The 14,896-nt window shown below is 40.2% G+C and overlaps 1 protein-coding gene across 1 annotated transcript; it reads left to right on the top strand.

The window, feature by feature from the left end:
• Positions 1-259: 259 nt before the first annotated feature.
• Positions 260-1,714, top strand: LOC108368186 (uncharacterized). The gene is made up of 3 exons (XM_017623007.1): positions 260-441; positions 562-1,029; positions 1,452-1,714. The coding sequence occupies exons 2-3, from the start codon at positions 633-635 to the stop codon at positions 1,712-1,714; spliced, it is 660 nt and encodes a 219-aa protein (XP_017478496.1). The 5' UTR covers positions 260-441; positions 562-632.
• Positions 1,715-14,896: the final 13,182 nt, after the last annotated feature.

Here is a 14,896-nt window from a genome sequence, read left to right as displayed (position 1 = left end):
ACTATTTTCTTGAGCATAAAGGTATCCACACACCTACGCGATTCTGTCGGTGCGAATCTGTTCCGAGAAAAATTACAACAATGCCGACCATAGTTTTAAATGAGGAACCACACGCTTGTACGATTTTGCTGCAGCGACTTATTCGAACATTCACAGTTCTTCTTTTGGTCGTGCCGAAATCGCAGACTGTCGCGTTTTGAGAACGAAAAAGCTCAATAGAAGAATTTTACAATATTAAAACAAAATTGAGCGTAAGAAAACAAAACATATTTGATGTAGAAAAGTCAAAAATTTTATTTTTGTTGAAAAATACTTTTTGTTTGTTTATAAATTGACAGCTTGTGCTGCAATAAAATCGCAGAGATGTGTGCGTACTTGCGTTTTCGAAGCAGTAACGTATGCAGCATCAAAAATGGTGCGGATTCGCTGCCACAGAATCGCATTGGTGTGTGGATGCGTTAACAGTATTGATATTGTTGTTCTCTTTGTTTTTTATTTGGTGGACATTAAGGAAGATCACAAATTAATAGACTTTAATTTAGTTATTAAAAATCGTTTTGATGGTTATGGAGGAGTTGCTATAGGGGGTAGAAAAAATATAAAACTACAGCGCGTAAGATTTTATACTTCACATGATATTTTATCATGTAGTGACAAAAACAACGAATCTTGATCTGTTGATTTGTTCAGCATATTTCCCGCCTAGAACGAATAGGTTTCTCTTTGATTATGATTTGATGAGTAAACTGTTGTTTTTGGATGGTAAGGAAGATGTTCTGTTGCTTGGTGACTTCAAAGCCAAAATGCGGGACTGGGGCTGTAATAAAGATGATCAGATGAGTGGGCTGAGGGCCCAACATGGCGACCGTGGCTGCATGTGCGAGCATACGCGTGTGGGAAAAATCGCTTTGATGACAGCCTGGACGGTAGGCGAGTCCGAAAAGCCACTTTTTGTGCGACACATTACGGTGGATGGGCAAAATTATATATCAGTCTCCCGTAACGGGCAGCAGTATTGCATAAGCCGTGTAAAGGCCCATCCACATACAACTTTGGCGTTGCGTTGGCGCTGGCGTCGCTTTGACAGCAGCGCGCGTAACGCCCGTGCTTGCTACAATGAACGCTTAGCACAGAATACTTTGGTCACTAAATTAACATACTAGCGGCTGATAAATCAAAATTTTTACATCAATAATTGCATTAAAAACTATATTTCTTGCCCGCATTTGATTAAAAATTAAAATTAAATCACATAATTTTGATTATTTAGAACAGCTGACGAACGACGCGCGCGAAAAGTTGAGAGTTGGCCATCTTTCTGCGTTGTGTTGGCGTTGGCGTTGCCCAACTTTGGTTATATGGAGACTTTCATATAAATACATGTATTCATAGTCAGCTGTCGAAGCGACGCCAACGCCAACGCAACGCCAAAGTTGTATGTAAACGGGCCTTAACGCCACACAAAACGGCGCGCTGCATCTACGTAAGCTGTTTTTCCCCACATAATGGGAAGCCCTGTAACCACCAACAGCAGCAGTATTGCATAAGTCACATAACGCCACACAAAACGGTATGTTGTACAGTTCGTGACTGTACAAAAAGTCAGACCTGCTACCACGAACAACGGCGCCCGACGAAACCATGCAGCTGGCAACTGTACAAAACAACTATCGGCAAAATTGAACCGCTAGTTGCACCCACGCCAGCAAAATAGCGGCATACAACCGAACAACACGCAAAAGCATATACAAAGTGACAGCAGCGAGGGAGGCCGCAGCATAGCAGTACAATAACCAACGGGGATAACGGCGGAAGAGCAGACAGATGGGTACAGTACCAGTCAAGGAGTAAGGCTGAGTAATATAAGTTTATCTACCTACATTTTTTTTTATATAAATACTTACATTTCTTTATATACACACCCAGCCAGCAGAGAAACATACTTTTTGCCGACAGTGCAGTTTTCGTACATTTCTCGTATCCGGAAACGTTCAGAAAACGATTTCCATATTGGTTCATTTTTCGTATCCGAAAAATGTCATCATCTTATTTCAAAACAATCCGGCAGGTTCTGCAATTCACTTCCGAGTGAATTTGAGGTAAGTGCGCTTTGAATTCAAGTTGGTAGGGGTTGAAATTCACTCGGAAGTGAATTGCAGAACCTGCCCGAATAGGGGTATTCTCTGCAAACCGTGCAATCCGTGCACCGTGCAAGGGCTTTGCAAGACTCAGAAAATACCCCTAATAATTATAAAATATTCGTTCAACCTGAGCATTTGGAAAAATGTATACGTATTCGCCAGTAGCTGAGTGTGCAGAGAAGTGTGCTACTATTTGTTAGCTTTCAGGAGGTCCCAAGTTCGAATTCCGTCAGAAGCAACACATTAAAATTAGTTATTCAAATTGAAATAATTGCTGAATCTTAAATCTGTTTTTTGTTTGGTTTCCTGTAACTATGAAAAAGTTTCTGCGAAGTTCACAATGAAATCATTTTCAACGAAAATTTTACTCAGACAAATTTCAGGAAAGCAGCCGAAAGCGCATCCGTTTTACAACCATTTTCGATAGTTTTCTGCACATACGTTTCGGATGAACACTTTAGTGGGAGAACTGATCTGAAAAATGTCCGAAAACGGAATCGGAAAACGGATGAAACATCAGGTTTTATACGAAATTGTTTCCATTTTCGGATACGTTTCCGGATATTTTGCTGGCTGGGTATTTCTATATAAATACATTCTAATATTAGTATGCACACTAGTGCACTTTTGAAGTGACATTTTTTATATTAAAAGAAAAACATTAAAGTGAATAAAAAAAAACAAGTAAATCTAAATTTACAACCTATAAACGGAACAGCGAATTTTTCTAACTATTTTCGATCTAAATTTTTTTTTTAAATTTTGCTATAATAGTACAGATGGTACAAACGAGCTTTTGAACTTAAGCCTTTTTCACATTAGATATATAAGCGATTCAAACTTTCTATACTAGATATTTAAGTGATTAAACTTTTCTTTACTAGATATATAAGCGATTTAACTTTTTTAAAATATATAAGTGATTCAATAACTTTTTTTAAGTTTCTTGCCGCCTAATACTTGTAACTCTCTACAAAACCAATTAAGCACAAACTGCTTATTCCAACTCTCCCTCAGAACATAGCTCAAGTGTAATATTTGTTCGTGTACTAAATAAGTAGCACATTTCTCATTTCGCCAGGTCGGTGAACTCAACACGCCTGCGCAAAGTCCTAGGCCCAAGGTTGGTATGTATTAATGTACATTCTTGTCTATATATACATGTAAGCATTTAGATTCTAAAGTTTAGGGTCATTCGTTGTTATGCTCCCAGTTCGATTTCCCCAAATTCTACCTGCACCGCTCGATCACTTGCTCATAATTTCTTGGTGGTCAGGCATACGAACATACATACTCCTTTTGCTTTCACTTCTCTTTCTATATTAATTTTCGTAGACAAAGCGTACCGCATTAGACTCCCACCCATCGCGCTGCGCTCCACCATGATTCAATAAAACAAGCAGTGTTGCCAGAACTTTTTGGGCGAACCGGCTAAATTGGCAAATAAAACCGGCTAAAATGTTTCAACTAAATTTCACATGTTTTATTTAAATAAATCACGAATAAAGACTATTTCTTGGAGAGAAGTTACAAATTCGAGCCGAAAAAAATTTTGCCAGCAAGAATTTGCAATTAGGAAAAACATATGATTGTGGCGCATTTCGTTGAATTTAAAAATTTACAAACTGGAGCGATTTAAAATGAAAAATGTAAGTTAATACTTGTTTACTTAATTAATTTAGTTAATTCCAATGATTTGAAAGGTACTCGGAAAAAAAAGCTGTATTCTTAATCGGAATGCAATCTCAACCAGAGTCGATATAGTAAACCCGACAAAGAAATTCAAACGTATGTTGAAGAAAGTCGGACTGACAAGATATAAAATTCTATACAAATTTCTTTTGTTTGAAATGCAACCGTGGACACTCGCTGGCAGAAAAACTTGCAAATTTGCGTTCGTACAGAAAATTGCAAGTTTCTCTACATGAGAGAAATTTTGGGAGCATTTTTTCTTACTATCTGATATTTTGAGTGATAATTCTCGCTGGATTTTCGACGAACAAACCTATTGTCTTCCCTACAAGGCCTTTTCAGACTGACCGATTCTCAATACACTCAAATAGAAACCAATACACATAAAAAACGCTGTAAAAATTTCCCTTCAATTTTAAGGCAGTAAACCAACGATCTTAAGTTAACATCAACCGAGGCCATATGTTGACAAGTGATACAAAATCACAGTTACACAAAAGAACTGGTCAGATTTTTTAGAAATCCCTTCAATTCTGATGTAAAGTATGATGCCAAAAGACTGCATTTAGATGACCGGTCATATGACCGGCAGGTGTCTCGTAGGATTCCCAGAGAGTTTTGCCTTATCTGGGAAGACAATATCTACATGTAATATTTATTCTGTTTGTTGGCTCTATATCCAATCTAGAGAGTCTTAACAGTGAAACAATTTCTTATTTTCTAAGTTTGCGAATAAATCTTCAGACTTAAAATTATGACATTTATAACAAACAATTTATGGAGTNCAATATCTACATGTAATATTTATTCTGTTTGTTGGCTCTATATCCAATCTAGAGAGTCTTAACAGTGAAACAATTTCTTATTTTCTAAGTTTGCGAATAAATCTTCAGACTTAAAATTATGACATTTATAACAAACAATTTATGGAGTAAACTCCTTCTTCGTTTAAAATAAAAATAAGCAAAATCGGCCCAATTTCATAAAATCCTGCCTGACATGAAAATTTTCTCCACGATAAGGTTAGTAGCCATTTCTAACAGATTTTGGGTCGCTTAGTCAAAACTGGAAACATATATACATATTTGAAATTTAAGAAAACAAGGCAAATAGCAAAATCGGCTAAAAACGGCTAATTTTTTTCTGCAAAACGGCTAACAAATCGGCTGCCGGCTAAATCGAAATTTCTCCTGCTGTTTGCTATCGCAACCGGCTAAATCTAGCCGGAAAACGGCTAAAATGGCAACACTGAACACAAGGTTGGATAACCTGGCAGTTGTCTCGCTCCCGCATTTTGCCTTAGCCTGCTTTCTTTTTTGATTTATAGAAACTACTACCAAAGAACGTAAATCTATATAATTGTAGCGAGTGTGAACATCAGGAGCGTGCCTTCTCTTTTCATCCAATCACAAAACGTATTTGGGTAAAATTGAAAGCACGCACCTGATGTTCCCACTCGTTACAATTATAACGTGTTGTCTCTTCTTATAGATTTACGTTCGTTGCTACTACTAAAAGACAAGGAGAAATATTGTCTTCGTATAAAAAGTTCAACAGGCAACACTGCCGTTAGTTTCATCGATCGTTTCGAGGAAATTGATTTTCTTATTGAGCAAAGCATGCAAAAAAAATCAAAAATAATGGAACTATTTTGAATATAAGAAATAATTTACATATTTCTTTGCAGAGCATCGGAGTTTTTCAAAAACCTGCGTTTTACAGCAAGTGCAGCCGTTACCAATAAGTTTTGCGTGCTAGGATCTCTGTGTGTCCGTCCACAATTGGCTGGTGCAGTCCACTGGGAATTACAGCTGCACCGGTTTATTTGGTGAAGTGCAGCCATTACATACTTACAAGTAAGTATACCACCTCATAAAAGTGAAAGTGTAAATATCAATAAAGCTTTTATCTTGTGCAGGTCAGGATCACTTTGTGTGTCCGTCCACCAAATGTAATTCAATTTAAGATATTGAACATGTAATTTTTAAATGCAACAAATATAATAATTTTTTAAAAAGATTAATTTATGTACATTGTATCAATTGCATATTTACTAGTTGTATATTTCTGCATATCGCACACCGTCTTTAAAAGAGTCACAACTCAAAATAATAAGTTTGTCAGAAAATGCGAAAAACTATTTCTTATTTATATTTCCACATGATAATCATATGGGCTAGGGCGACTTTACCTTAAGNTCGTTTAGTCAATAACACTTTGTGAGCACTTTCGTTATGTTTAAAATTTTACATTTTTGAATGTAAACAAAATTTCAATCAGCTGTTCGTCTAACTTGCAAGTTTCTGCAAATTTTCTGTTCGCGTACTATTTTGGATATTTCTCTCTTGTGAGAGCACAGATGACATTTCGCCGGAATTTGGCAGTTGGTTGGTTTCTGTTGGAGATTTTAAACGAACGCACCTATTATTGAATCATGCGCTCCACAACTCTCGCACAAAAAGCAAACGGAGAAAATAAACATACGCACATATGTATCGCGCTTACACATAATCTCTCCTCTCTATTCGGAATTGACAGTATGAATCAGGGATGTTGCGAATAGTTGCATTCGCATTCGTTAATGATTCATATCATTTTACACATTCGCATTCGCACATTCGCATTCCGAAAATTCGAATTCGCTGATGTGAAAAATATGGCATTCGAAACATCCCTATCATGAATATACGTACATATTTACAAACATATGCACGAGCACATGCGCATACATATGTATCCAAGTCGCTAACAGATCATCCCAATAAAATTTGGTTTTATTATATTTTCGTGGCTGCAGCTTAGCGCGCCTATCCCTAGCCCTTAACAAGCATACAGACGTACATATGTACATATTAGGGCTATTCGCGATTCGGTGCATAAGAGCTGACAAATTTATGCAATTGCAGAAATATGCCATGGATTGTGAGCGACCTTTATTAAACTGTCATGGTAAAACTTTTTTAATCAGCTGATAGAAATGTCAACCAGAGTTGCAATGCATAGCATTTTTATGCTATGGATTTTCGGTATTGCAAATTTGTCAAGCCATGACAAATGCAAATGCGTGTATTTTGTTTGTGTATTGCAAATAATTTGCAATACAAATTTGCAATGCAATGATGCTAGGCCATTTGCACCGGATCGCGAATAGCCCTATTGTGCATGGTGACATCACAAAACCCAGCAGAAAATGTATGGTACCCAACATTTATAAATTCATATGTATATACAAACCTCCTCATACATGTATGTATACAAATACATATTTTCATTATTTGCGGCAGATATAAATAATTTTTCTGTGCCCCCAAAGCTTTATACAACTAAGTACTCATAATTAATCTTTTCGAGAAAGTTCAAAAATGCCACTTGAGAAAGATGTTGATTATTCACCCAAGATTCCCATAAAAGCATTTTCTCCTACACTCACGAAAAGTACAAAAGTCTCACTTTCATCTCACAAACACAATTCCCAAAACCCGTGCATTTTAAAATTTGAAAACGAAAAGGACAACTTAGCCAATTATTGCACACAATTCTCTTCTTCTCCCATTGAGGAGAACTCTGAACGCCAACTCGAAATAAAGCGCAAGAATCTCGATAAGTGTTGGGAATGGCTTGAAACCGCTTTCGACCCGCTTAGCACTCTATACAAAGACCTTCCCGCGGACTTGTTTGCGCTGGCGGAAGGCCAGTATCGAGGCTGTCTCGATACTTATGAGGTTACCAAGACACAAATACTCGACAGGCTCAAACTCATGAAAGGGTTCAAACAGCCTCGCTCAGCTTCCCCAGAAAATTTTACTAACTACCCCAACATTTCTCTCGAGCTCCCGCCCTGCGATACCGAAAAGTTGTATGGTGGTTACGTAGAATGGCCCTCTTTCCGAGATATATTCACAGCCGTTTACATAAACAACCCTCAATTAGCCCCAGTCCAAAAATTATACTATCTCCGCACTAAAACCAAAGGGCAAGCCGGCGAAATTGTCAAAAAATACCCCCTCACCGACAAGAATTTCGAACTGGCATGGGACGCCTTGAGGTCATGATATGAAAATAAACGCATTTTGGTGGATAATGAAATTCACTCGCTAATGAATTTACCGCGTATCAACACCGAAAGTGCCGAAGAAATCGTAAACCTCCAGAGGAAAATAAACAAATCTCTCTACGTTCTAAACTCTCAAAGCGCCACAACAGTCAGTTGGGACCCAATTCTCATATACATTTGTACCTCAAAGCTCCCTGAAAAAACATTCTCCCTCTGGGAACAATCATTGCCATCCCGACGAGATCTACCCTCATGGTCTCAAATGGACGACTTTTTTACGTCCAGATTCGAAGTATTAGAAAGACTAAATATTTTTTTCCGGAAAAGTACACCCAAACTCCTTGCTCAAAAATGTTTGAACTTTGGAACTCAAATACTAACGACAAACTCCAAGGGATTATTTTCTTGCCCTCTATGTAAGAGCCCCCACCCAATAAAAAAAATGCCAAAAGTTTAAAAACCTATTTCCTCAAGACCGCATAAAACTCATACGAGAAAATAATGTGTCTCAAAACTGTCTTGCTTACTCTCATAGCATGGTTGAGTGCAAATCACGATATACGTGCAAATATTGCCGCAAACGGCATAACTCGCCACTACATGTCCATTCACTCAAAGGCCATTCCCAAAAGGCCAGGAAAAAGGAAAATGCCATAAAATCGATTACTCCGAATCGATATATGTTTGTATCCGGTGGCCAACCCCAAAGGGCCACCGCCTCAATTGGTAAAACTCAAGTGATCTCCCACTCCAGCAATATCCAATCCCAAAAAGTTACCACTCGGAATTCCATTCCGTATCCGTTCACCTCCGATCAAAAGATACAAGCAACTAACCGGCACAAAATGACTTTCGTTCAAAATGCGAAAATCCATATGACCACTCTCGCACCATATGCGCAAACCGTCCCTACAGATCGGGATCCACTCGTATGCTCCAAGGATGTTACTACTAACTCACATGTGATTAAGTAAGTCTATCAGGAATTAGTGGCGAACCCCAAAAATCAACCACTCAAAGGTGTAAGGCGAAAGTCATCACAATCGATCGACAAACCTAATGGCACATGGAAAACCATGAGTAACCCCTCTGCACAAAATATCAAAAATCTTTGGTCATGTGCGAAGAATCGCAAAGTCCTAACCTTAACCCCATGCTCAACTCTACTTACAGAACACCCGACTCTCCCTATTGAACATTATCTTATAACTCAAAAGGATTATCAAAAAATACAGAACCTTCTTCTGTATTCTTCTTTATGTCCTTTCATTTCAGGAAACGGGCATCATACTCCACACAATGGGAATAAAGCAGAGGCTATACAGGACACGCGACAAATCCAGCATGTCGCACAAACCCTGGGTAAAAGCATCCTTTTTCACTCTGAACTGTAGAAGAGCGAGCATCCGAAGACTACAAACTGCAGAATGTACTGTGCAGTACATTCCTGCAGGGGCCCCCAAGATGTTGAAGATTATGCTTCAATATGGGTTAAGGCGCACCCTAATGCTCTTCTTAGGAGTTGACGTTGCTACTAGTAAGCAGGGCTATGTGCGTGCGCACAATAAACACTCCAAGTTATACAGTCCACTCAAGCGCACGCGTTTCTCGTTATTTGAATAATCTATTCCATTTGATTTGAAGTCCGGATTTTATTAAATTAAAATAAATGTAATATTTTTCTCCCTTAAACCCGAAAACGTTCGCGTTTTAAATCGAAGGTACCATCTCGCCGAAACAACTGCTTTATCGATCACATGTTATATGCATGATGTCGAAAACGTCTATAATGATGTTTAACCGGCAAGTAGTGATAACCAGACATTGAACAACCGGCCCTAAGTATGCATAACTGGGCTATAAGGGCCGGTTACTCAAAGCCTGGTTGACTCATCATCGGTTAACATCGTTATCGACGTTTTCGACTGCATGCATATTGTTACGATTATCCTTGAAGCTTCTTCCGGATTTCCCAAATTCTTCGGTTCGTATCGCTGGATTTTTAAATAAATGCTATTCGCCACACTGCCCTCCTACCTAAGTCTGATCGTCCCAATCAGACACACTTGCCGCTCCAACCGCTGCAAGGCTTTCCAAGTGGACCACTTTCATCTTGGTCCTCGGTCTCCCTATTGTCTGGATTCGATGCAGTGCGTCTTTCAACCGTTTGTCAATCTTAAATGGATCTTTCCAGTCAAGTCTTTGCTTGGAGGTAAAGCTTTTCTTCTGCTGTGACATGTACAACCACAATGCGTTACTGGACATTGCTTCGGGCTTATCTCCGGGAGTGCACCATCTCACATGGTCGTGCTTCTGCCGGCCACTGGTGGTGACCAGACCATGTCTCTTCTCGTGGGCACCCTTTTCGCCAGGTCTATGCCGCATCATCTGTCCTTGATACCCAGAGTCCCGCCTTCGTGCTGCACTACCGTTAGCACATCTTGCTACATAAGGGTCCTTACGCTGAAGCTTCCGCCGTCGTTTCGTTTCTCGCTCTTCCGCCGATGCTAACTTCATTGACCGGACATGTATAATCTCACCCTTGGCTTCCGGCATAACTGCTGGCCTTTGCCGACCACCTTTTTCGGGACACTTCAACACTGCTTCCACAGCCGCTTCCATTTCCGGCCACCAGCGTATCACCATTGCAACCTGGTTCAGTGGCTTTCCTCCTGCCGGAAACACTGCCTGGCTCGCCATGACCACTTCCTTGTTGCGACCTCTTCTTCACTGAGCTGGCGGAACCGTCACGCTTTTCCTGTATCGGTGAACCACTTCCTTCTCCTGACGAAACCATTTCGTCTCCATCACTGTCAACCTCTGCCCAACTAACCACTTCCGTTTCTGGTGGAATCTTCGGCGCTGTCTCTAAGACCAACCGTCTGCTGAAGCACTGGTTGTCGTAACCAACCCTAAGTGGCACTTTCCTGTCGGCATAGGTTAGGATCATTCCCTGGAGGTCAATCTTCATGCCTCGCCCAAGTAGGAAATCCACGCCGATGATGACTTCATCCACAATGTCTGCCACAATAAACTTCGTGTACGAGGCCAACCCGATTATTACCTCGCATAGTACTTCTCCTAACACTTGGGTTCGCTCACCAGTTGCAGTCTGCAGCTTTGCTCCAGGTAGTGGCTTCACATAAAAAGTAGTCACATCAGGTCGAATAATGGAATGTGGCGCTCCAGTATCCACTGTCAGCACTCGCTCCTGCCCATTCACACATCCACCAACAGTGAGGTTGCTCGCATTCCGGCCAATTTGTGAAACCGAGACAATGGGGCATTCAATTGCGGGAGCCAGCGCGCGCCCCTTGCTGCTGGCTCTCTTTAGTTTAACGACTGATTGGAGTTGGATTCGTCTCCTTTAGTCCTGCGTTTGCGTCCTGCTCAATTGTTGAGCGCACTGGAACTTGCGCTGCAATCGCGGGCGAAGTGGTCTGGCTTTCCACATTTAAAACATTTGCCAGATCCATTCCTTTGTATCGTCCGGTGTCTCCACTTCCACGCGATGTGCTTTGTACGCGTCTGAGTATACGAGACAGTTTCAGCAAATGTTGGCTTGGGATTCGCGTACGTCTCTCGCTTGGTACACGTCCCGCATTCCGTTGATGAACCTCTGGATTTTTACTCTTTCGAGGTGCTCACCAGATGCATCTCCAATTGCCAAATGAGCCAACCTTTCAATCACGGAGGCGAATTCCTGTAGACTCTCGTTGGATTTCTGGCAGCGATTCTCCAGATCTGTCTCCTGTGCTCGCTACCATAACGTCTTTCCACTGCACCCATTAACGCATCGTAACTGTTCCTCTCACAATCAGGAATATTATGCAAGATTTCCGCTGCAGGTCCTTTTAATGCAACAAACAGTGCAGCAGATTTATCCTCCATGCTCCAGTGATTTGCTGTAGCTGTCTTCTCAAACTGGAGCTTAAAGACCTGGAAAGAAATAGTGCCATCAAAGGATGGAGTCTTTACCTTGGGAGCGTTCGACGAATTAGCTAGACGATTCAACTGCAAACCCCGGAGACGATCTTCAATCTCATCCACCTTAGCTTCGACTTTGCCCTGTTTTTCCTTAATAAGCGTTTCGATTTTATCTTGTCGTTCCTCGATTTTATCCTGTCTCTCTCTGAGTTCCGAGTTATTTTTGAATAAATTTTCTTGTAGATGAGTGTAATCTTTTCATCTAGCTGCGATGATATGCGTGTTTCCTGCACTTGCAGCTGGGATGAAATCTATGATGACATCTTTGACATGGCAGCCAATAACGTGTTCATGTTTATAGCTGTTGATGAACTTGGAGACTTTTGCTGTTCTTCAACCTTCCCGGATGTCTGCTGCACATCCTTCGACGAACAAGCGGCCTCATCCTTCTGTTCATCCTTTGCGGATGCATCGTCGAGTTTACCCTGGAAGTCGTATTTGTCCACGTCGATGCCTTCTGCTTCCATAGCCTCTCGCAGCCGTGATAGTAACTCCACTTTTCTTCCGGAGGTTGCTAAATTTCGCTTCTCCAACTCCTGTGTGAGTTTCTCAATCTTTAAGTCCTGAATTTTTGCCATTTTCAAAAGTTTATCCTTCGGGATTTATTTAACAATCCCACTTCTGACACCAATTGCTACGATTATCCTCGAAACCTTGAGGGATTTCCCAAATATTTTAAAGCTCGTATCGCTGGATTGTTAAATAAATGCTAACGATGACCAAATTGTAGTACAATTAACTTTATTGTACAAGAAACAATTTACACTACTCGCTAGTACAGTAAAAACACTTTACAATACTTGTTAAAGCAATAACCACGCTTTACTAAACTTGTTAACACAATTAACCTTATAGCTTGCTTATTCGCAACTCACTTCTCTACTCACTTTACTTGTAGCTTGCTGACTTGTTACTCGTAACTAACTCCAACTCCGCTGTGTCGTTGCTCGCACTCATGGCAACTCTCGAACGTTCTGAAGTTTATCGCTCATGCTCTTTCTCTCGCTGTTCGCAGTGTTCATCCAACTGACGTTTCTCTTTGTGGAACATTCTACGTCATTCCTCGAACATTCTGCCAATTTCTCGTTGTTCGCTTTGTGTTGCCGCAGTATTCGCCACAATATAACACGGTGTCGGTAATGTCGATAACGATGTTTAACCGATGATTAGTGTCAACCAGGCTTTGAGCAACCGGTCCTAAACGTATTTTAAGGCATGATACACATGCAAGAATGATAGAATACAAGACTGCGCCGTCCTGGCGGCGATGCCATTTATGTACCACAAGTAAGCAAAGCCGAATTGGATGTTAAAAGAAAATACCAGAAGAGCAAATTTTCTTAATATTCAATTTTTCGACAGTAAACGTGTTTTAATTGTGCTAAATTGTAAATATAAGTATAATTTTCAATAAAAATTAATTAGGAAAATGTTAAAAAATGTAGTTTTTGTGCAAATATTAGTAAATTTCAGTTTATATGAAGTTTCTGAGGCGTCGAATAATTGTAGTCCAGAATTGTCAAAATCGACAAAACAAAAGTAACGGTATGTCTGACGGCGCCACCTTAGTTCGCTGCATCGTGATGTACATGTACAGCAACGCTGCATGGAGCGCTGCACGTTTGCTGCAGATATGCTGCGTTGTTAAGCTGCCGCCAGATAAAACTTTGTGGCATTGCGTGACATTTAAAACTTTGCCAGCAAAGCTTCAGACGCAAAGGTACGCCATAATGAACGCCAAGAAAACAATTTTGTACTGCTTTTTTATACATCAAAACTGCTGTGGATTTTATATATTAGCTTTAAAAATATCTGCAATGTAATTTTTATGTTTCTCCATGAAAACTCGTATTTAAACGAAACAAAATAAATATTAAACCGGTTGTCAACGCGCGCAAAAAGTAGAGAGTTACAGCTGCAACAATCTATGTGGCATGCTTTGTGCATTTTCGTACAATTCATCTTATCTGTTAAAGCACATGTGCAGCAAATTATAATTGACAGTTTCGTGCTGCAACTTTTTAAGTCACAAAAATTAGCGTGAACTAATGCAAAAAACTGAAAAAAAATATTTGTTGTTATTTCCGATCGGTTTGGAAAATTAATTAGGGTACTCACAGTTTACTTCTAAAGTTAAAAGGTGGCAACTTTAACAAGATAACACACTCGAACTGTGAGCAACCCTTATGTTTAAATAAAGTATTAAGTTGATCAACAATACCACGCATTGCTAGACCGTTTGCCTTTCACGCGTTTGTGTTTAGAGAGCATCAACAAACCACATACATATTTCTCTCTATTCTCTCTTCTCTTTTTTATACTCAGCTAGCACAGCGCAAAAATAAAAAAAAAAAAAACCTTTGCCAGCTCCAGGCAGGCGAAAAGAGAAACTTATGTACAAGCAGCGCTGCGCCCAAAGCGAAATTCATGTATGTATGTACAAGCAGCGATAGATGCCAGTTTAACACAGAACATAAACATGAGACAAAGTCTAGTAATTTTGCCCAAAAGTGTTATCTCTAATTAGTATGGGAACCAACAACAAACAAAGTTACCACATGGTAAAATGTTTTAAAGTTACCAGGTGGCAAAATTAACACAGTAGATAATATAGAACTGTGAGTACCCTAATTGTTACTCTCGAGTTTACAATTAGAATACATGAAACTATTGAAATTACATGGCAAATGTAACAACTTCTGTACCAGCGCTTTCAAAACTGTGGTTTTCGCAAAGGAAATACTGCGCAGCGAAATTTGAGCATATCATGCACAGTGTTGCCAGAAATATATATCCATTTAGGACGGCTAGTAATCAGGGTGGGCAAAAACTCGGAGTTCGAGCGAGCGAGNCCTCATTTGCCTCGCTCGTTTACTCGCCTCGCTCGTCTGCTGCTGCAAATGAGTGCCTCGCTCGCAACGCCCCTCTCGCGAGGGCAGACCTAATGAGGCCCTCGTTTGCTTGCCGCTCTACTCTTGCGCCGCCCTCGTTTGCTTACTCGCTCGCTGGCTACTCGTCGCGT

Source organism: Rhagoletis zephyria, unplaced genomic scaffold, assembly GCF_001687245.7.
Source record: "Rhagoletis zephyria isolate East Lansing unplaced genomic scaffold, Rhagoletis_zephyria_1.1 Rzeph_scaffold_00003, whole genome shotgun sequence".
Lineage (NCBI taxonomy): Eukaryota > Metazoa > Arthropoda > Insecta > Diptera > Tephritidae > Rhagoletis > Rhagoletis zephyria.
This window is presented reverse-complemented; position numbering and strand designations above follow the sequence as displayed.

What these genes read in the sequence shown, in the direction of transcription:
- LOC108368186 (XM_017623007.1), top strand. Translation starts at nt 633, where the DNA reads ATGATATTTTATCATGTAGTGACAAAAACAACGAATCTTGATCTGTTG. An exon ending in GCAGTATTGCATAAGCCGTG is followed by an intron (nt 1,030 to 1,451) that starts TAAAGGCCCATC and finishes GTAAACGGGCCT; the next exon opens with TAACGCCACACAAAACGGCG.